General features: G+C 43.9%; 1 protein-coding gene across 3 annotated transcripts; it reads right to left on the reverse strand.

Moving 5' to 3' along the window:
- Positions 1–5,870: 5,870 nt before the first annotated feature.
- Positions 5,871–10,916, reverse strand: FCRLB (Fc receptor like B). Of its 3 annotated transcripts, none has more exons than XM_037813297.1 (6): positions 10,711–10,916; positions 10,411–10,431; positions 9,823–10,077; positions 7,965–8,231; positions 6,997–7,287; positions 5,871–6,697 (listed from the first exon to the last, which is right to left on the reverse strand). In XM_037813297.1, the coding sequence occupies exons 1-6, from the start codon at positions 10,787–10,789 to the stop codon at positions 6,303–6,305; spliced, it is 1,308 nt and encodes a 435-aa protein (XP_037669225.1). In that variant the 5' UTR covers positions 10,790–10,916; the 3' UTR covers positions 5,871–6,302. The 3 variants fall into 3 exon arrangements, with proteins under 3 accessions (XP_037669225.1, XP_037669233.1, XP_037669241.1); XM_037813305.1 differs by having other exon boundaries at positions 6,318–6,697; positions 6,997–7,142; XM_037813313.1 differs by lacking the exon at positions 10,411–10,431 and having other exon boundaries at positions 6,318–6,697; positions 6,997–7,142.
- Positions 10,917–23,250: the final 12,334 nt, after the last annotated feature.

Here is a 23,250-nt window from a genome sequence, read left to right on the forward strand (position 1 = left end):
ACCTGAAATTACCGAAACTCAACTGGTCTCAGCCCTGCTTATACTTACTATTGTTGGTAACAACTCCATCTCCCTCTGTTTGAATCCATAAAAACCCTGAGCCCCTTAGACTTAGGGAGACAGGTTTTTGGGCCCATGGGCCAGCTGATCTCCTGCTTCATGCTTAGCAGTCAACTCTATCTTTGAAATCCAGTGTCATAGATTAGCTGTTGTGCACATCAGGCAGAGAGCCCCACTTCTGTTCAGGCTCACTCCTATTCTCCTATTCTCCCCCAGACAGACCCACTTGAGGAGCTGTAATCAGTTGTGGGGCAAACACTTTAAACTGAATACAGCACAAATGGACTATGCTCAGAACAGTCAGGATGGAAAAGGAATTCCAAATTAGAAACAGTTGAAAACACTGGGAAAAAAGGTGGGGGTAAAAAGAATTTGTCTTTAAGAAAATCTAGGCATGAGCTAAGCTGTGTCTTTAAATATCTAAAGGGCTGACAAGAGAGTCAGAAAGTAGATTTGTTCTCTTTAACCACTGAGGGTACACAAGTAGAAATTAAAATCATGTTTTCCTTATAGGTATAAGGAAGAACTTTCTAATTGTCAGAGCTGTCCAAAGATAGAGGGGACTTACCTTGGGAGTAACAAGAGCCATATCCTTACAGTGGGTCAAGCACAGGCTGCATGGCCAAATGGCAGAAGTTTAGAAGAGTCTCAAGAAATGGTTTCTTGGCTGGACTAAACAGCCTTTAAGTTACCTTCAGACTTTTGAGGACCTCTAAGTCATCTTGAGAGATGTCTACTTTAGTCTATGGCTGTATGTAAAGTTGCACATAACTTTTTTTCCTGAACATTTAAAATTTGCTTTCCTAGAGCCTAGGGTCGATTTCATATCCTATTAATTCTAAGACATAACTTTTTTTTTTTTTTTACCACACTTTAACATCTCTGAAATCAGGATGCATCTTATAATTGCTGTCTTGTCATAGTTTTCATTGCTTATATAAGCAAGAATTATAAAAGTGCCAACATCAAAATTTATAGAATGGGTGTGAGCAGGTTGGAAGAAACTTCTAGAGACAAGAGTGAAACAATCTGTTGGTTGTGGGAGAGGTGTGGTGGGTGGGGAATCAGACGTGTTTAACAACATTCCTGGAGCACAAGTCAAAAGTAAGCTAGCTCCAGATCATTGTAAAGCCAGTTTAAAAGCTTTGCAAAAATGGCAGTTACTTCTTTTATGGTTTCTTTTAAGAAATGCTGCATCATCAGTGTTCTTTGTAGCAAAGAAGATAATACAAGAGTGGAGAAACATGGATATTGATAAATCTGAGTTGAAGAATGATTCAGAGAAGTCAAACTTTGAATACAAATAAGTTTTAGGAAAACTTTGCCCAATTTGTCTCATTTATATTCTCCTTTTTGTGTATATGTAAGTATGATTTATGGTTAAAAAATGTATTTCTAATTAAGTCTGAAAGACACTGTGTGATTACTTGGCCATGTTCTTTTTCATAGCACTTTCTTTAAGGCTGGAGCACCTTAGATTCAGCAAATTACAATCATAATAATTTATTGCTTCTTATGTGTCAGTCAAGTTACTTGCATAATCTCATTAAATCGTTCTAGCAACTCTGTAAGGCAGATACTACTATTAGAGGAGGAAACAGAAGTTCAGACACAAAGTGTCTTGCCCAAGGCTACACAGCTGACAAGTAGCAGCATTTGAACTCAAATCTTTTGACTCCTGAGCCAGGGTTCTTAAACTCTATACTCTTCCACCTCTTGGTCAAAGCTAATTGGTGAGGATAATTAAAATGACCAATATTAAGGGCATATTTACCATTAAGTGATAGGAAAGGTCCTCCCCCAAACACTGTAATGAGACTGGCTCCTTTGAACTGAAAAAGACTGAAGTATGTTGCACCAACTCTTTAGTTTCAGATGTTTATATCAGGGATATACATTTATATGAGGTCTCTAATTATGAATAGATGTCAGGTTGCTGAAACCAACAATCTTTGCGGATGTAGTGACTAGGGAACAAACTAAACCAATTATGGGCTAACCATGGTACATGTTGAGAATTAGGTGAAGGAAGGATGACGTTTGGAATAAAAGCTCTAATGGGCAGAAAGTCTGTGGTTAAGAAGGAAGTTGTGGTGGTTTAAAGTTGTATGTACCCCAGAAAAAAACATGTTGTTAAATCTAATCCATTCCTGTGGGTGTAAATCCATTGTTAAGTGGGATCTTTTGATGAGACCACTTCAGGTAAGGTGTGATCCACCTCATTCAGATGGGACTTAATCCTATTACTGGCATCCTTTATAAATGGAATGAATACAGAGAGAGAGAGGAGAGAGAGAACATGCCATGGAAGTAAGAAGCTGAAAGCAACAAAACTCAGAAGAGAAGGGAGAGACAGCAGATGCTGCCTTATGCCTTACCATGTGGCATAGGAGCCAAGGATCACTGGCAGCCGTTCTCCTAGAAGAAAGCATCACCTTAATGATTACTTGATTTGGACATTTTCTGACCTCAACCATGAGTGAATAAATTCCCATTTTTTAATCCAACCCATTTCCTGGTATTTGCTTTAGGCAGCCTAGGAAACTAAAACAAAAGTGCAGTCAGGAGTACATTTATTTCCCTGAGTTAGCTGTGGACCAGTTAGCAAGAAATGTCAGAAAATGATAAGTAAATATTACAAATAGGGGCATTGGCTCTAAGGGGAATGTACTGTTGGGTTGCAGTATGACAAGGATAGTATTGCTATCAGGATTTGACTGGTGGGGACTCAGCAGTGGGTAAAGAGTAAAGTGGTTCTTATAGGTTGAGTTAAGAAATAAAAGTTCAATGACACACTTTCTTGACCAGGGTAGGAGAAACAAGCTCTCTCAAGCCTAACTAATGAAACAAAGTAGTACAATCTCTTTGAAGGATAATTAGGCAAGATCTACTAAAATAAAAAAAGAAACCTATCCGTTGATCCAGCAATTCCACTTCTAGAAGTACAGATATATTCAGACATACAAGTAAAGCTGTGGATGTAAGGATATTCATTGCAACATAAGTTAAAACAGCAAAAGTTTAGAAACAGCCTAACAGTCCATCAATATGGATTGGCAGATGTCATCTCTCCAGTTACCTGTTTTTGAACCCCGACATTGGCCTTAGTGCCACTATCTGTGCTTTTAAGCATCCTTAGCATCCCGTCTTAAAAACTCTAATAAATTATCTGTTTGTCTTTTTCTCTCTATTATTTCCCACCTTTTGCAGATGAGGAAGTTTGGGCTCAGAAGGCCTGTGCAGATACCCTCCCTGCCACCCCTTAGAGACTGAAGCCAAAATATATGCAAAGGTGTGAAAGAGACCGGTATATAAGGGAAAGAGCAAATGTCAGGGTGGCTGCAGTATTGGGTAAATAGGTATGGGGGATGGACATGGCAGAGGATGTGACCGGAAAGGTGGGTAGGGCCATGTTCTGATGACTTTATAGGCCAGTCTAGGGAATTTGGAAATTTATCTAGAGGATTTGACTTAATCCCTTAGAAAAAAAAAGTAATATGTTTAAAACTCAAAGAGTTTCCCCCCTTTCCATAAAGGAAAGTCAAGATAGAAGACACCAAGAGAGAAGGGCAGAATGAGAGAGTAGGGCTGAGTTCTAAATGGAACTTGCCAGACTCCCTTCTGCTCTCAGATAGAGGACATTTGCTTCCTTGTCGGATGTCTGGTATGGTCACCAGCAAGTTTAGGGTCTGTGGTCTCAACTTAGCCCTGTCTGAGTCACAGAACTGATCAGAGGACCAGAGAGAAGCAGCTTCCTCATCAGGCTTCTATAGAATTTTGCTCCTATTTCTGCTTCTTGGGAATGAACTCTTAGATTCCACTTGGTTAGCCTGGGCTAAATAGCCTTCTGTTTCCCCAAAGGCATGTTGGAACCTCAACCAGAAGCTGGATGAGAATGAAGCTGATATTTCTTTAATGCAGGTCTTCCTGGAAGATCATTAAAAGGCATTGTAGGGGATGACTTTGATCCTGTCCTCCACTGTGAGACATGGGAGGCTCAAAGACAGTGGAGTCTACAGGGCATGAAAGTTCATTTCCCTCCCCCACACAGAAAAATTGAGTCATGTATGATTTCTATTCCTACCAGAAAGTCCTTGCTCTCCCCTCCTCCCACATCCCTAGTTCTAAATGGAGGTAGGTGTGGCAGCACAGAAACAAGGATGTGTGGCTGTTATGAAGGTGTGAATGAAGGAGATCCTTCCACACTAGCTCTCTTTTGAGTGGCTCTTTCACTTTTTTAAAAATGATCAATGGACTTTTTTTCTAATGACCCAAGATTCTTTGATGAACAAGCCTCTTGGCATTAACACTAGTCCCTTCCTATCTACAACAGAGGTGACAGAAACTTCAAGGGAATAAAATCAGAACGGAGAAAGAAACTGCTCATTGGAGTAGAGTGAGGTTAGCCAGGGAAGGTTTCCTGGGAGAAGAGTTTGGAGAAACTGAGCTGAATCTGCACTATAAAGCTGTAAATCAGAGCCACAAAGACCCCTTGCTGATCAGGACCTCGGAATTGGATTAGAAGGACCAGACATACCTTCTCAAGGTTAAGCAAGTATCCACAGAGATTAATCAGTTTATCTGATTCTTTTCTAAAAGAAAAGGATCTCCAGTCAGATATTGATGCTCTTATCCCAGGAATGCTTCCAAATATCCATCCCTGGGCCAATAGGCTCAAGTATTTCTTAACAAGGCTGTCATGTTCTGATCCCTTCCTACTTCCCCATATTCATCTTCTGCCACCCTCCCCCTAAAATACACCCACACACATACCCAATCCTTCAACCACTTCCAATTACTTGCAGCTCCACAAACACGCAAGAGTCTTTCACTTCTCCATGCCCTGCTCTCATCTCCACTTGGCAAACTCTTGCTTTTCCTTCAAGATTAAGCTTTCTTGTCTGAATTCTCACAGAGTTTCCTGCAGCACTTGTCACATTGTATTGTAATTTATGTGTGTGCATGCCTCCCTCCCTCACTGGATGTGCACTCCTGTGAAGGGCAGGAACTGGGCTTTAGTCAACTGTATAATTGCAATGATTTTGTAATAATAATATGATGAAGAATAATAGTAGAATACGGTGAAGGATATTGATGTTACTCTGATGAATCACTCAGAAAGAAATGGGCAATGGCACTGTGAATACCCATCAAGTAGAAGTAAAGGATGAGATGGTGGAGTTGTTATCTATAAGCCTTCCAGTGAAGCTTAACAAAGGTATGGACCCAAGGAGAATAAGACTTCCTGAGGACAAGTCACACCAGCCCTGCAGAGCACCAATGGCTCCACCAGGCAGATGGAAGACCCATGAAAATGGGACTTGCAGGGAACATACCCCCCTGAAATTGCAATTAAAATGGCCTCTCACTTTTCTTTCTTTAGGTGACAGTGAAGTCATCATTTAGGATGGTGTATGGATTAGGGCATGTGTGTGTCCAGTGGATGTTAGTGTTGAAATGGCTTTTAAGGAAGAAAAAACCTATTAAAAATTAGAATTCAGCAAACTTGAGGATTTGTCTTACACTTTCCTCAAAAAGAATTCTCAGTGCAAATGGTATCGCTCATTTAATGTATCACTAAGGTGAACATGGCCTGCCTGCTGCTTCCAAAGCCCATCAGTCTGTCTAGCTACATTGGGCAGTGGGCACATCTGGGTGAATCTCACAGAACTTGACCCTTACAACCCAGGAATAGGAGGCCCACACAAATACCTTTTCCTTTCTAAGACTAAATAGAACTCAGGACTTTGAGGGTATAAACTCATCAATAATAGAGCTGAAAGTCTTTTTAATGTTAACAGAGAGTAAATTCATTATGCATAATTACAATTTGACCTTAAAATGTTCTGAAGTGCTCAGTTACCTCAGTGAACTTAAGTACCAAAAAATTGCCTGTATTGAATTATGAGGCTTATATGAAGAGGTAAGGATGACCAAACTATCAAACATAAACCTCAAAGTAGTAAATAACAGGTTTATACTTCCTTACTGAATTCTGTGAGGGAAAGGAAGAGACAGAAGGGAATGCCTTATGGTTACACACTGCTCATCTGTGCGTGAAGTTGCCATTGTCAGCTACCACATTTTATGGTGGCTTCTTTTAAAACCACGACAAAACAAAGAGACAAACATAGATGTCTTGGGAAGGTGCCCGCCATCTTGGATGGCTGACCATTTTGGAGGGTTAGCAGGAGACACTAAGGATGAATCAGCCTGGACAGGGGAGGGTAGACACCCCCACCTCAGCTCTCCACAACAGTGGACTCCGGGGTTCCTGGGCTCACAGCAAAAAGGGAAGTGGGGGTCTCGGGTGTTCTCCTAAGCCCCATGAGAACCACCCTACTCAAAAGGCCTTTGAGCAGTTGCATTTCTCGAAGCAGAAGGTCCATGTCGGGTTTCAGGGCTCCTCCGGCCGATTGTTCCAAGGGCGATGGCTGAGTGCAAGCAGGGGGCCCAGCAGTGGGGGCGCTGACCGCGGGGAACAACAGCCCCGATAAAGTGGTGTTCGGGAAGGAGGTGACCGAGGAGACTGATCTGGACACCGAGGGCTTTCTGAAGGAAAGAGGCTTATTTTCGGGCGCCAAAGCTGCGGCCTGTGGGGCCGGGGAGGTGGCAGACGCCAGGTCCAGAGGAGAGCCTGTGAACCCGACACACCAAGTAAGGCGCGGCTGAACCTGGGGCGCCTAGGCCCGGAGATGGGGGAGAGGCTTGGGGTAGGAGTGGGTGGGTGAGGAGGGCTGGAATAGAGGTGGGGAAGGCGGTAAGGAGGGGAAAGAGGTGAAGAGGGTGGGGCTGGGGAGATGGGAAAGGCGATGGTGGGAGAGCCGACGGGAAGCACGGGGAGACTCGCGGGTCGCAGGAGGAGAGGCGGGGCTGCCTGCAGGCGGCCGGGCTTCCCCGGAGGGCGCGCGGGGAGCCGGCGCCGCCGTCACTCACCCGGCCCGGGGAGCTGCAGCCAGGGGCTGCGTTTCCGGACGCTGCGGGTCGCCGTGGCTGCCTCGCACCAGTACGATTCCAGCTCCTCGACCTCGGGCTCGGGGACTGTGTACTCGGCGCCCCAGTCAAAGCGTCGCACGACCCGACTATACTTATAGAAGGCGAACTGCAGCGGCGTGTCGCGCTTCTGCGGGTGCAGGCGCGTGTCGCAGCGCATCACCACCCCGCGGTGGGCCGCGCCGCGATCCTCCACGCGACCCATCACCCTCAGCGCGGGCGCCTGGAACAGCTCTGCGGAAAGGGTGGCCCAGTGACCGGGGACGCAGGTTGGGCCCGCGCAGGGGTGAGGTGGGTGCAGGGGAGAAACCAGGTTCCCCCTGCCCACGGCCCGTGACCCCTCTCTGGTTCGCGTTTCCCGCGAGGGCTCTTCACAGAACCCCGAGGCCAAGAGGGGATGAGGGAGGAAGTGTGTAGGCGTGGAGGGAGCAGGGAGGGAGGAAAGTCTTCTGAAATGTGGAGTAGGGGACTGGGTATACGAAGGACCGAAAAAAAACCTTGAAGGGAAGCGGGGACAAGCCGGACGCTTCAAATGATATCCCAAATAACCCAGCTCATGTTTCTCCCGCCTGGAAGGGGGTCGCTGCGACTGCCTCGCCGGACTCTCGGGAGTTTTTCTCTCGCCCCAGTCCCACATCCCCTTCGCCTCTGGGGCTGTAGCCGGCGCTGCCCCGATATGTGGGGTCCCCACCGGAAGAAACCAGGGTGTGTGTTTGGGTGGCAGGGAGAGGGCAGACTCCCCCACGAAAGCTACGGGTCAAGTGCGCTTTGAAAGAGGACAAAGTATCTATCAGAGAAATCCAACACGTGGCCGCTACTTGAACCTCCGCCCCTCCTTTCCTCATCTGGTTCCTGTCCCACAATTTCCCAGGGATCGGTTGCCTGCCTCCGGGACTCCAGGTCTCCCCCACCTTGCACGGTCACGGCCACCTTGGCGGAGAACATGGGCGCGCTCTCCACCGGGATGCGCATGGTGCCGGAGCACTGGTAGCGCCCGCTGTCGCTGACACGCGCCTGCGGCACGGTGTAGTTGGCGCTGGAGTGGAAGTAACGCACTGCCTGGCTGTCGCGGTAGTAGTGAAGCTTGTAGACGACTTTGTCGTACCAGCCGCGGCAGCGCATGACCAACGGTTCGCCCTCGAACACCGCAGCGTAGGGCACCTGCAGGATCAGCCAGTCTAGGACAGATACCACAGATGTGCTTTTCTCCAAGAGAAAGTCCAGCCCTGGGGTCCCCCATTCTTCCACTCCCCGGGCTGTCTTTCGGCCCATAGCTTCCCTCCCCTCCCCACCAGCTCTCCATCCCCTTCCTGAGCAAGAAGGCCTTCCCTGAGGCACGTCGTGGTGCGGGATACATTCGGTGGTGAGTGGTGGGCAGGAGGAAGGAAGACTTCTTTCCTTCAGCTACTCACTAGGTACTAGAGAGGCAAAAATGCCTGAAACTTAGTTTCAGCCTCAAAGAGCATTGCCCATAAGAATCAAGTTTAAACTCCTTAGAATGGTATCAGGGACTTCCTGACTCTGCCCCTGCTTAACTTTCCAGCACCATCTCAGGATTCCCTCTGCCCCATCGCTCTTCTGCACCCCCCCTCCCCCCCCCCCCCACACACACAGACTAAGTTCAGCTACAATGAACTCTGAGAATTGGTCCTGCTCTGAACCCAGGGCCTCTGTACTTGTTATTTCCTCAGCCAAGAAGGCCTCCCCTTCCTCAGATCAGGTTAAGCAAGGCCTGCTTGTCCTGCAGGTTTAGGCTTACACCTTATCTCCTCTAGAAAACTTCTCTGACACCCCCCCCCCAGGACACCCCATCACCATCATTGTCACAGCTAACACTTACATAGCCCTTAGCCTGTATCAGGTGCCATTTTCCGTGTTTTGTATTGAGAAAGAATTCTGCAACTAAACCCACAGTCCATTCATTAACTTTCAGTTCTGCAAGCAGTAACCTCCATCTATCATAGTTGATATCTTATCTGCACTCACCAATAATTTCCAAACAAGAAGATTAGGAGTATGAATATGAAGTGTGTGTAAATGCTAATCTGAGCATTGAATGATGCCTTTAAGATATGAATACAAATTTTGGCCTAAGCAAGTTATAGTCACTTTTCTTATCCTGTATTAGGTCCTTCAAATATTCCCAGGGAGCCAGAGTTTCTTGATTGGCTCCTATGTACACATGTGTGCATGTGTGTAACAAAATTTTTATTAGTGATCTGTTCAATTGCTTCTTTTTCTTTAACATGCATTAATTCACTTTCAATCCTCACAAAAACCAGTAAGATAGGTGCTATTATTGTCCCTCTGTTACCAGTGTGGAGACTGAGGCACAAACAGCAAAGCATCACACTGTTCAATCTGCACCACTTCCCAAGAGTAATTCCCTAGCTGCACTTAGCCTGCCCTGGGACCCCTCACTTTTCCTTCTTTGTCTTGCCTTTCCTCCTCCCCCGACAAAAATAAAAGTTTCTCAGTTCAATATCCCCAGGTCCTCAGAGCCTCTTCTCTTCTGAGCTAGTCTCATAAACAAACAGATATATTTATTTGCCTCACACTGGCAGGAGAGAGAGGGGGACTTCTGAAGCCAGGCAAGCCTTTCTGCACTTAGTGCCATGCAGGCCCTACCTACTCCAGAGACTCAAGACAAGCCCCAGTAAGGCCCTCTTTCTCTGCCCAGATGAGAATGGCCCAGTGTCTTCTTCCACAGCGGGCAAGAATCACCAGAGGAGACAGATGCCATAACTCCCCCGTACTCAGGCCACTCACCATTGGATACAGAGAGGTGGATTGGGTCACTGACGGGTGCTCCCCGTGTCTGGCATCGATACACCCCTGGTGTCTGCACCTCGATGCTCTTCTTGTGTGACGGCAGGAGTAGATGACCCAAGTACCAGAGAGTGTTGATGGGCCGGAGCTCCAGGAGCAGAGGATGGTACCCATCACACCGCAAGGTTACCCGCTCCCCCTTGAAGATTGTGGTCCAAGGTGGGTGTAGAGACAGTATGGGCTTCTCCAGAGCAACTGGGGTGGGGGGAGGTGGCAATATGGAAAAGAGAATCAAGGTGAGGAGCTCAAAAATGAGGTCTGAGGTTGGGAAAGCTTAGAAAACTCCAGCTCCCAGGACCCAGCCCACATTACTAACCCATCCTTGTGGGAGGAAAGACCATGTTCATTGCTCTATCAGTCCATCCATGAGCACCCATTCTAAGTGTCTATGGGAAAACTGACTCTAACACTGAGGATGAGTGGGGCAGCTACCAAAGACATGGGGTGTCTACCCAAGCAGGTCATGTGGAGGGAGGGAGGTGGAGTGGGGGCTGTGGAAGACTGGGATGAGGGATATTTAAGACTCACCTGCTTGCCCACTACTTGGAACTGTAAAACAGGAAAAAAGAAAAAAAGTAGATGAAAAATGTTGGAGATGATAAGAAAGAAAAGTGCCCTCTTGACCATAGGAAAGAATGAATGGACTCAGGAGCTGTTTCCCCAACTCTGAGAATGCCCCCTCCTTCTGACTCCTCCAAAATTAGTTAATGAGTTGTTTGGAATCTGCAGATTGAATATCAGTCCCACCCCCACCCCACACACACACCACCCTGCCCTCTTCCTACCACCCAAAGTCCTTCTGCTGCTGCTGCCTCGTTGACGACTCACCCAGGAGCAGGAGGGCTGTCAGGACCCACATGATGAATCTGCCTGCAGCAAATACAGAAGGATGGAGTCCAAGTGCCATGGGATGGGGGCGAGAGAGAGAAGGTGGTCAGTGGCTGACCACTGAGTCCCGGGAGATGTTGTTGCTTTTCTCACCCATTCCTAGGTCCTGAAGATAGTGAATCAGAGGAAGCGGGAGACAGGTGGGATATGTGTCTCCACCCTCAGGAGTTCCAAGCACCAGGCACTGTCCCACCTACCACCCCTAAAGCCTCCTCACATCTCAGGCCAGCCCCGATTCCTGCTGAGAGGGTGGGCCCGCCAGCCTGGTCCATAGAGAAGTCCTACAGAGCCTGTGCCCTCTGCAGCACAAGAGAGCCACATAAAAACCCAGACTTTGGCAGGTGACTGCCACCTTCAGGCCTCCATTGACATCCCACTCTCCCTCCTCCCACCCCACCTTCCACCTGGCCCTATAGCCTTAAATGAGGAAGACATTCCTCATGTCCTCAAGGTCCACCTGGGGCTTTTTTCTGCTCTCTATGATGGCAGATAGTGGCTTGAGGCCTAGTGAGAGCGACATTGGGTTCCCTGTACCCAGAGCTCACATCCTCCCACAGATGAGTAGACAGAAAGACATGACTCACCAGGCACACTTTTGTGACCCCGTCTTTCAATTCCCCAGTTGAGGATAATAATGTAATGTGGTTTGCCTTCTTACTGCCTGTCTGAAAACTGAAACCCCCCCCAAATTAGAAAATTCTTCTTTTCCAGCTCACCCTAATTATCTCACACTGTGATGCCACCACTTGTTTGTTGCTTCCTTCCTTCCATCCACCTCCTGCAACCCTACCCCAAGAATGTCCCAGTTCCAGGACTCCTTACCTGAGACTGAGAAGTCACTGCATCAGCCCCTGAGAAGCATCTCAGATCAAACCTCCAGGCTCTACTGCTTGTGCTCTCTGAGCCATGTGACCATACCCTGAGCAATGGGGGAAACTGAATTTTCATGTAAATACTTAATGAATTTTCCAACCTGCTAGTATGTCTCCTTGTACTCTATCCTCTCCTCACCTGTGGCTGTTTAGAACCAAGGCCCCTCCTTTCCTTGGAACTCTGGCAGGAGGGAGATCAATTATCAGACACTGTCAACCCTCTGTGTAAGACAGCATCTTCCCCTCTTGCTTTGCTGATACCCAAAGTTCCACTCTGAGAATTCCTTCATTTTTTTAGTTAATCTGCTGGACCCTGTTAAAATGCAAATACCTTTTAGGGAAATGTAACCTTAAAATATGCTAGCCACTTCAGATCTTGTTTTGAGAGCACATTTTGAAAAAAGAGAGTTAGAGACTTATGGATCTGAGAAGTAGGGAGGTATTTGATAAGGTACCCAGAAGTGGGGCAAAGAGAACATAACTAGATACTGGAAACAGAGATGATAAATTGCCTGCTTTGGGAGTACTAGGCTAGGCAAGGCTCCTGTGCTTCCCCACGCCCTACTGTATTTCTCCTTCTGGAACAACTTTGGGGTCCCCCAATATCTACAGCCTGCCCCTCTGCTCTGAGTTCTTTGTCAGGCCACAATCTCTATAATAAAAATGCAGCTGTCAACTGTCCTCTTAGTCTACACAAGTTGACTCTATTTTGATTTCTCATCACCCAGTACTCAGATATCAGCCCCTTCACCAGATTTCCCAAGAAATCCAATTACATCCTGCATTCATGAGTTGTTCGATTATCCCTTCCACATCATGACTTTCCCCATCATGGTTTACATATATCTTGGGTCTGCATAAGAAATTAAATGGGAATTTTGGGGGAGTGTTATGGAAGCTGCAGACAAGGTGAAGTTCTACCCCTATGGCTTTTGAGGCCAGCACAGGCTGGCTTGAAAATTTTTGAAAATGGTTTAGCCTATGCAGTGTAAAAGTAATGGGACAGGCAGCATCTGCCAATCAAGAGGAAACTAAGGAGTTTCCTGAAATGCTGAAAAAAAATTTTTGCTTGAATTTTCCAGATTGCAGGGGTGCCATGCCCCCTAACCCCTGTGATATGGAAGGGATACCTGTATAGTCTTCCTTGAAGTTCTCTGAGATCACTGTTAGATCATTTTTATACAGTGCTCAGAATTTGACTTGAAAAATCTCCCACTCAGCATTTCTTTATTCTAGGCTCTCTGCCTAGTTGGATCTTTTTTTCCATCCAGGATACCCCCCCCTCGTGCTGTTTGGATGTATTATGTCCCCCAAAATGACATTATCTTTGATGCAGTCTTGTATTGATGCAGGAAATGTATTGATGTTGATTGGATTGGAGACTTTTGATTGGATCTTTCTGTGGAGATGTGATCACTCAATTGTGGGCAGATCTTTCATTGGATAATGTCCACAGAGATGTGGCCCCACCCATTCAGCATGGGCCTTGATTAGTTTACTGGAGGACTATATAAGCTCAGACAGAAGGAGCAAGCTTGCTACAGCCAAGAGGGACACTTAGAAGAAAGCACAGGAGCTGCAGATGAGAGACAGTTTGAAGATGGCCATTGAAAGCAGACTCTTGCTCCAGAGAAACTAAGAGAGGACAAATGCCCCAAGAGCAACTGAGAGTGACATTTTGAAGAGGAGCTGTGGCCTAGAGAGGAACATCCTGGGAGAAAGCCATTTTGAAATCAGAACTTGGAGCAGATGCCAGCCATGTGCCTTCCTAGCTAACAGAGGTTTCCTGGACGCCATTGGCCATCCTTCAATGAAGGTACCCAATTGTTGATGTATTACCTTGGACACTTTATGGCCTTAAGACTGTAACTGTGTAACCAAATAAACCCCCTTTATAAAAGCCAATCCATTTCTGGTGTTTTGCATCTTGGCAGCATTAACAAATTAGAACAGATTTGGTACCAGGAGTGGGGTGCTGCTGAGTTTGCAAATACCAAACATGTTGGAACAGCTTTTTAAATGGATAAGGGGAAGATTCTGGAAGAATTGTGAGGCGCTTGGTAGAAAAGGCCTAAACTGCTTTGAAGAGTCTGTTTGTGGAAATATGGACTCTAAAGATACTTCTGATGAGGCCTTGAGCAGAAATGATGAATGTGTTGTTGCAAACTGGAAGGAGGGCGATCCTTGTTTTAAAGTGGCAGAGAATTTGGCAAAAGTGAGTCCTGGTGTCCAATGGAAGGAAGAATTTGAAGGCGACAAGCTGGGGTACTTGGCTGATGAGATTTCAAAACTAAAAGTTGTAGATATAGCATGGCTTCTCCTTGCAGCTTATAGTAAAATGTGAAAAGACAGAGATAAGCTGAGAACTGAACTCTTGGTTTCAAAGAAACCAGAAATTGATTGCCTGAAAAACTGAGCTTCCAGGGGGTGGAACCCCAGAAGTTATAGCCCCATGTGAAGATTTAACCAAACATGGAACCTGACTGCCATTTCAGTACGAGCCAAGATTGGAGATGGAGTTATCCAGGAAGGATTTGTAGAACATCCTATTGTCTGATGGCTTTGACCCCCGTGTGCTTCATGTGAAGCCAATATAATTTTTGTGAGATATTTATAGACAGAGCTGTTCCCAGTCTGGACTGGAGGAGACAGACAAAGAACAAATTGAAGGAAATATTTCTTCAAAGACAGAGCCATGGAGGTTGAGGTCTGGAGTCAAGTGGTCTCAGGCTGGGAGAGCAGAATGGCCCACATGCATGGAAAGGGTGAGTTTGCCCTGGAGGTCAAGGGCAGGCCTTCCGCCTCTATGCTCAGGAAAAGTTCTGCCACCCCAGGCCCCAAAGAGGGTGGAGCACATTCCCAGGGAAATGGGGATTTCCTGGCTGCCACCCTACTGTTCTGAAGGGGTTGAGCATGTGCCCTGGAGATGGAAGGGAATCTGGGTGCCACCCTGGTGTTTGAGGAGGGTGGGGCCAAGAAGGTGGTCTCCCCAGTGTGTGGATATGTTGGAATACACCCCGGCATTTGGAGAGAAAAGGGCTGTTTTTTTTTTTGCTTTTTTTTTTTATTCATTTTATTGAGATATATTCACATACCACGTAGTCATACAAAACAAATCGTACATTTGATTGTTCACAGTACCATTACATGGTTGTACATTCATTACCAAAATCAATCCCCGACACCCTCATTATCACACACAAAAAAATAACCAGAATAATAATTAAAGTGAAAAAGAGCAACTAAAGTAAAAAAAGAACACTGGGCGCCCTTGTCTGTTTGTTTGTTTCCTTCCCCGACCTTTCCACTCATCCATCCACAAACTAGACAAACGGGAGTGTGATCCCTATAGCCCCCCCAATCCCACTGTCCCCTCTCATAAGCCACATTTTTATACAATTGTCTTCAAGATTCATGGGTTCTGGGTTGTAGTTTGATAGTTTCAGGTATCCACCACCAGCTACCCCAATTCATTAGAACCTAAAAAGGGTTGTCTAAAGTGTGCATAAGAGTGCCCACCAGAGTGACCTCTCGGCTCCTTTTGGAATCTCTCTGCCACTGAAGCTTATTTCATTTCCTTTCACATCCCCCTTTTGGTCAAGAAGATGTTGTCTGTCCCATGATGCCAGATCTACATTCCTCCCCGGGAGTCATATTCCACGTTGCCAGGGAGATTCACTCCCCTGGGTGTCTGATCCCACGTAGGGGGGAGGGCAGTGATTTCACCTTTCAAGTTGGCTTAGCTAGAGAGAGAGGGCCACATCTGAGTGACAAAGAGGCATTCGGGAGGAGGCTCTTAGGCACAATTATAGGGAGGCCTAGCCTCTCCTTTGCAGCAACAGTCTTCCCAAGGGCAAATTCCGTGGTAGAGGGCTCAATCCATCAAACCACCAGTCCCCTATGTCTGTGGGCTTGTTAGCAACCACTGAGGTAGGCAGGCCAATACCCCTGCATTCTCCACCAGCTGAAAAGGGCTGCTTTTACACTCCTGCTCTCTCAAGCCCTGAGGATAAAATGTCATTCTATTAATGACTCTCAGACTTTGAAATCTAATGGAGTTTGCCCTGAGGGTTTTAGGAACTGTTTTGGTCCCTGTTAACCCTGTTTTCCTTTCAGTTTCTCTGTATGGCAATGGGAATATTTACCCTGTGACTGTCCCTCCTTTGTATATTGGAAGTACATAACTTGTTCTCAGTTTCACAGGTCCGCAGCTAGAGGGGAATTATGCCTTAGGGCAAACCATGCCTGTAACTGATTTAATGCGATCTTGTACTTGACTACTGTTACTGAAATGATTTAAGTTTTTGTGATATTATAATGGGATGAATGTATTTTGTATATGGAAAGATCATGTCATTTTGGGATCCAGGGGGTGGAATATGCTGGTTTGGATGTTTTATGTCCCCCAAACTGCCATTATCTTTGATGCAGTCTTGTGTGGGCAGGAACCATATTGGTGTCGATTGGATTGGAAACTTTTGATTGGATGTTTCCGTGGAGACATGATCACTCAACTGTGGGCGAGATCTTTCATTGGATAATTTCCATGGGCCTTTAGTTTGCTGAAGTCTATAAAAGTCAGACAGAAGGAGTAAGCTTGCTGCAGCCAAGAGGGACACTTTGAAGAACGCACAGGAGCTGAGAGAGGAGCTGCAGATGAGAGACAGTTTGAAGACAGCTGTTGAAAGCAGACTTTTGCTCCCGAGAAGTTAAAAGAGGAAAAACACCCCAAGAGCAACGAAGAGTGACATTTTTGAGGAACTGCAGCCTAGAGAGGAACATCCCAAGAGAAAGCCATTTTGAAACCAGATCTCTGGAGCAGACACCAGCCACGTGCCTTCGCAGCTAACAGAGGTTTTCTGGATGCCATTGGCCATCCTCCAGTGAAGGTACCTGATTGTTGATGACTTACCTTGGGCACTTTATGGCCTTAAGACTGTAACCAAATAACCCCCCTTTATAAAAGCCAACCCATTTCTGGTGTTTTGCATTCCACAATTTTCTGAAAAGGATCTTAAAATGTTCCTCCCCTTTTCAACTACAAAGCCCTACAGATTGGACCTTTGCCTGACCCCCCACTTCATTTTCTATGACTTTCTCGCTCACTCACTTTGTTTTAGCCACCCTGGTTTTCTGACACAGTTTCTCGAATATTCTTCATTCTTGCTCCAAGGCCTCACCTGCTGTTCTCTATGTTTGAAGGATATTCTCCTCTCAGATCTTTTGTAAGTCTTCCTCTCTTACTTCACTCAAATATCTCCTCCTTGGGGAGAACTTTATGAAACACCTTATTTAAAATAGCATCCCTTTGTCATCATTCTCTGTCCTCTTACCTTGCTGTATTTTTCTCACAATATTTAGCACTATCTGATGTTTTATTATTTGCCTGTGGTAGATTTTCCCCCATTAGGATGTAAGCTCTATAAAGGTGAGCATATTTTCCTGTTCATTACTGCAATCACCAGGGCCTAGAACAGTGATGACACATAGCATTTGCTAAGTAAGTATTCGAGGAAAAAGTAAATGAAGGACCTGAATACTGAGAGATTGTTCTCAATACTGGATGCACTAGTTCTGTGCTCTCACAAGCAGTGCCCTGGGGTTCCTGTTGTGAAATACCAATAATTAAAGATTTTTCAGATGATGCTGGTGGTGATATTAACAAATGTGATTTTTTAAATATTTTATATAATGAAATAGTGTCAACATTTGGAAGATCTGCATAACTTTGTGAATCAGTGTTTTCAAAATAATCAATGCATGGGTAAAAGATTCATTTAAATACAAGAAGGACCAATAGATTTTAATGTAACAGAGTCAGAAGTATTCATTGGCATGGTTTAAGATTCCATATTGCAACTAATCTTTAAGAAATTACCCCTTGTTGAGTTTTGGGGTAGCATCCAAGAAAATTTCCACAATTTTCTACAAAGGATCTTAAAATGTTCCTCCCCTTTTCAGCTATATATCTGTGTAGGGTCACTTTTTCTTCATAAACTACAACTGAAACAACATATGGCAATAGATGATCTGTAGACATGGCTATGAGAATCCTTCTATTAAGGCAGACATTAAAGAGATTTGTAAAACTGTAAGACAATGTCACTCTTTTCACTTCCTCTGTTTTGAAAGATATAGTAAATAGCTTATACAATGTGACTGTGATTGTGAAAACATTGTGGCTCACACTCCCTTTATCCAGTGTATGGACAGATGAGTAGAAAAAATGGGGACAAAAAATAAATGAATAATGGGGGGAAAAAGGAGTATGAGATGTTTTGGGTGTTCTTTTTTACTTTTATTTTTATTTTTATTCTTATTTTTTGGAGTAATGAAAATGTTCAAAGAATTGATTGTGGTGATGAATGCACAATTATATGATGAAACTGAACAACTGATTGTATACTTTGGATGATTGTATGGTATGTGACTATATCTCAATAAAACTGCAGGTTTCTACAACAAATACCACACAATAGGTTGGCTTAACAACAGGAATTTCTGTTCTCACAGTTCTGGAGGCTAGAAGTCTCGCTTTCTCCTGGGGTCAGTAGCTGGCTACCGTCAATCCTTTGGTTTCCTTGGCTTTTCTGGCTCCCGTGACTTCCAGGTCCTCTCCTCCAGTAATCCCAAATAAGACCCACCTTCATTCAGTTTGGCCACAATGTAACTAAAAACAGCATCTTCAAAAGGTCCTGTTTACAATGGGTTCACACCCACAGGGACACAGATTAAGAACATGTTTGTTGGGGTACATAATCAACCTACCACAATATGTAACAAGATTGTAATTATTTTAATATTAATTTTAAAATAAATTTTTAAGTCTATTTAAAGATTCATTTATTTATTTTTTGAATATAGCAAAAATTTCAAATATTTCTCAGTTTTTATTTCTGTTATTGAAAACATCAATAGACAGAACCCACATAAACATAAGCTCTTTGGGGTCCTTAATAATTCTTAAAGTATAGAGGGTCCTAAAACCAAAATGTTTAACTTCTGATCTATCTAAAAAGTCAAACAAATTATTCATCATCATGATGAAGCATTTTGAAAAGAAGAAATACATGCTATGCTTAACCTAAAATGATAATGCATTTATACTTAAGCTACTACTATGACCACCTCTAGGTTTGCCATATCTCACAGATACAATATTAGGGAAGTTGAAAAGGAAGAGAACTAAAACATACTTCTTTGTATTAATAGTGTACTGGTCTGCCTTTTCCAGTGCAATTATGCACTCCTTTGAGGGCAAGTGTCATGTTAAATTAATCTTTTTTTTTCCTTGTATCACCTTGCACAATACTTTGCACATAGCAGATGTTCAATACATGTCAAATTCAATGAACTTGCATCAGTACTGAAGAGATTAGCTATCTTGTCTGGACTGGTTAAGTGTAGGGGGAAATGTGTAAAACATATACTGTCTTGACTTTAAGGTAAACATGGACTAGTTCTCCAAATCCAGCAATACTAGGAATATACTGGGGGCAGTCTTTAATAAGTTGTTATGTTACTTGAGGACAAATGTGCCAATTTGGATGTATTATGTCCCCCAAAACACCATGTTCTTTGATGCAATCTTGTGGGGCCAGACATATTAGTATTGATTAAGTTGGAACCTTTGGATTAGGTTGTTTCCATGGAGATGTGACCCATCCAAATGTAGGTGATAACTCGGATTAGATAATTTCCATGGAGGCATGGCCCCGCCCATCCAGTATGGGCCTTGATTAGTTTACTAGAGCCCTGTATAAGAGCTCAGGCAGAAGGAGCTTGCTGCTGCAGCTTACGGAGTTGAAGATGGCCATTGAAAGCTGATACTGACATTTTGGAGAAGGCCATTTTGAGACGCAACCTGGGAGCAAGCAGACACCAGCCATGTTCCTTCCCAGCTAATGGAGGTTTTCCAGATGCCAATGGCCTTTCTCCAGTGAAGGTACCCTATTGTTGATGCCCTACCTTGGACACTTTATGGCCTTAAGACTGTAAATTTGTAGCCAAATAAACCCCCTTTATAAAAGCCAATCCATCTCTGGTGTTTTGCATTCTGGCAGCATTAGCAAACCGGAACAACCAACAAAGGGAACAACTGCTCCACATTGTAGATAATAAACTGGGCTTTCTATTACCTCTAAGAGGAGGTAAAGGCAAAAAAATATAAAGGGATTCAAAGATTATTTTAAAAAGAGTACTAAATGCCTACTGATAAAATATGGTTTTTTTCTTTCTTTAAAGGACCTTAGACTTCTACTAACCTCCAATTTCCTCCTAATCATTTCCCTTGAAGGTGCTAGTAAATAAAATTTGCATTCTAACATCCAATCATAATTTTTAGTTCATGACATGTTTTAATTGGCCCATGAATGGACCTGTTTTATTTTATTAATGTATTTGTATAATATTTAATAATAAAATATAGCCCTTTGAACTTGTCAACCAAAAACTAGAACATTATTAATAACTTACATCCATTTTTGTGCTCCACCCCCATAGTCATCCCCTGTCAGCCCCTCAGAGGTAACTACTATCCTGAGATGGTGTTTCATTTTCCTTGCTATATTTCTTTTAAGGTTCATCATATGTGTATATGTGTCAGTGACTAAACAACATGTCTCTTTGTTTTATTTGTTTTTAAACTTGTATAAAGGGTATCAGACTGTATGTTATCTTCTGGGGCTTCCTTTTCTCACTCAGTGTTATATTCCTGATATTCTTTGATGTTGCTGCATGTAGTTGTGTTTCCCTCATTTTAACTGTTGGATCATATTCCATTCTGTAAAAATAACACAATTTATTCATTCTTCTGTTGGTGGACATCTGAGTTGACTCCAACTTTTTGCATTTACAGACAGTGCTTCTTTGAACATTATTAGGCCTGTCTTCTGAAACACATATGCCAAAATTTATCTTGGGTATATATATACCTAGGCATGGAATTTTGGAGTTGTAGGGTTTGCAAATTTTCAATTTTACAAGATAATAGATGTATTTGCTATTGAACGTTTATTTCAGAGAAGTCATCCAGCATATCTACATTGGGACCTCTGTGGATAAAAGAATCCTAATCTGCATGGGCCATAAACCAGACCCAGCATAACAATTCCTCTCCCCCACCCTATATCCAACCACCCAAGCAACACAGATGGCGACAGGTATAAGGTCTCGTTCTCTCTCTCCTTCACTCTCCCTCCTTTTCTTTCTCTCTTTGTTCTTCCACCTCTGTTCCTTCCTCATCCCTGATTATGGAAGAGCCTTTCCTTGAGGCTATCAAGCCCATGACTCAGTGCCCCAGAGTGGGTTCCCTGGACAGAGTCTGGAGATTTTGCTGAGGGCCTGTAAGATTGCAGATCTACCACCCATCCTAGCTTAATTCCCATCTTCCTCAAGATGCCTTTCTTGATTATGCTAGCCCAACTCAATTTAACCAAACAAAATTTTTTGAGGTCTTGTATATACCTCAGTAAGTTAGATACTAGCAAGACAAAGTGGAAGAAAGGGTTCAAAGAGCTCTCAAAGATCTGATTCTATAGTGAGTGGAAATAAGATAATAAAAAGTTAAAATGCACTGTGATTATAAGATGTGCACACAGATACATGAGGAGGAGTGCAGAAGGTGACACTTATCTCAGTCAGCTGCATCCATTTCATCCTTGCCTGATCTCTCATGGTTTTTATGATCTGTATATGAATTCCCTACTGTTCTGGTTTACTACACTGCCAAAATGCAATATACCAGAAATGGATTGACTTTTACAAAGGGGATTTATTAGGTTACAAATTTACAGTTCTAAGGCCATAAAAGTGTCAAAACTAAAGCCTCAGAAAGAGGATACCTTCACTGAAGAAAGGCCAATGACATCCAGAACACCTCTGTCAGCTGGGAAGGCACATGGCTGGCATCTGCTGGTTCTTTGCTCCCAGGTTCTGGTTTCAAAATGGCTTACTCCAAAATGTCTCTGGGCTTCCGTCTCTCTTAGCTTCTCTGTCTCAGCTCCTGTGCATCCTTGCTTGTTCTCCCAGGGTGTTTCTCTCTAAGTGTCTGGGGGGGGGGGTCCTCTCCTAGCTTCTCCAGGGCAAATTCTGGGCTTCATCTCTTAGCTTAGCATCTCCAAACATCTTTCTGTCTGCATCTCCAAGTGTCTGGGTCTGTGTCAGCCCCTGAGCTCTCTTAAGGACTCCAGTAAACCAATCAAGACCTACCTTGAATGGGCAGGGTCACACCTCCATGGAAATAATCTAGTCAAAAGATCTCACAGTTGGGTGGGTCACATCTCCATGGAAACAACCTAATCAAAAGATCCCACCCATAATAAGTCTGTACCCACCAGAGTGGGTCAAAAGAACATAGTTTTTCCTGGGGTATACAACAGTCTCAAACTGGCACACCTACTTAGCCTGAGCTTGCAGGATGGAATCATGAAAGTGGAAGCATTAGTTGAAATCAACTCCATGTGGAATGGATATAACATAGTATTTGGGGGGATACATCAGCAAATGATCTTCCTTTTTTTTTTCAAATCCACCAAAGTAATGACAGACATCTGGTCATCATTTCTTCCAAATTCCATTTATAAAATTGTCAATCAGCCCTTCCAAGCTGCAGTGATATTTGTGGACTTCTACTAACCCCCAATTGCCTCCTAACCTTTCCCTTGAAGACAATAGTAACCACCATAAAATTTGCATTTAACATCCAATATGAATCTGTTCTTTTGTTTGTGGCATGTCTGGCACTATCACATGCACATCTTTTGTAAATTATTATGGATCAAAATTGTACAGAATAAGAGGCCCAAAGAAAGAACAGAGTGGAGAACATAACCACATGATTCAGGGTAACATGGTAGAGGGCTGTTCAGCCAAGATCATTATAAAATGGGGTACTAAAAAAAGTCACTGATCTGACAGGCTAGCTTTTATTAGCTGAAAATGTATAATAACAGTTCAAACATAGAAAAAGTATCCATATGCTACTAAAATAGATGTGTGCGTGTATGTATATATATGTATATATACACATATAATTTTTTTAAGGAAAATATTTTAGAGACAAATTGATTGTAACAAATAATTACTGATCCACACAGAGTTAATACTTGATCACTTATTTCTGGTTCCAATAGGGTCTTGTGAAGAATGTTTATATTCTGCTTTGCTTTATGGGGAAGGGTATTATTGCCCATCCACCTCAATGTCTAAGCCCTCTATAGACAGAGACACTGTCTCTGCAGGTTTGAATGTATTATGTCCCCCAAAATGCCATTATCTTTGATGTAATCTTGTGTGGGCAGATGTATTAATGTTGACTAGATTGTTAAGTCTTTGATTGGGTGTTTCCATGGAGATGCAACCCACCCAACTGTGAGTGATAACACTGATTGGATAATTTCCATGGAGGTGTGGCCCTGCCCATCCAGCATGGGCCTTGATTAGTTTCCTAGAGCACTATATAAGCTCAGACAGAAGGAGCAAGCTTGCTACAGTCAAGAGGGACACTTTGAAGAATGCACAGCTGCTGAGAGAGTAGCTGCAGCTTACAGAGACATTTTGGAGATAGCCTTTGAAAGCAGACTTTTGCTCCAGAGAAGCTAAGAGAGGA

The sequence above is a fragment of the Choloepus didactylus genome, chromosome 2 (assembly GCF_015220235.1).
Source record: "Choloepus didactylus isolate mChoDid1 chromosome 2, mChoDid1.pri, whole genome shotgun sequence".
Lineage (NCBI taxonomy): Eukaryota > Metazoa > Chordata > Mammalia > Pilosa > Megalonychidae > Choloepus > Choloepus didactylus.

Bases quoted from the DNA above. Each gene is read 5' to 3' on its own strand.
- FCRLB (XM_037813297.1), bottom strand. From the start codon at position 10,789: ATGGCACTTGGACTCCATCCTTCTGTATTTGCTGCAGGCAGATTCATC. The intron at 10,078-10,410 runs GTGAGTCTTAAA...CCCCCACCCCAG, and splicing joins TCCAAGTAGTGGGCAAGCAG to TTGCTCTGGAGAAGCCCATA. The intron at 8,232-9,822 runs GTGAGTGGCCTG...TATCTGTCCTAG, and splicing joins CCACCTCTCTGTATCCAATG to ACTGGCTGATCCTGCAGGTG.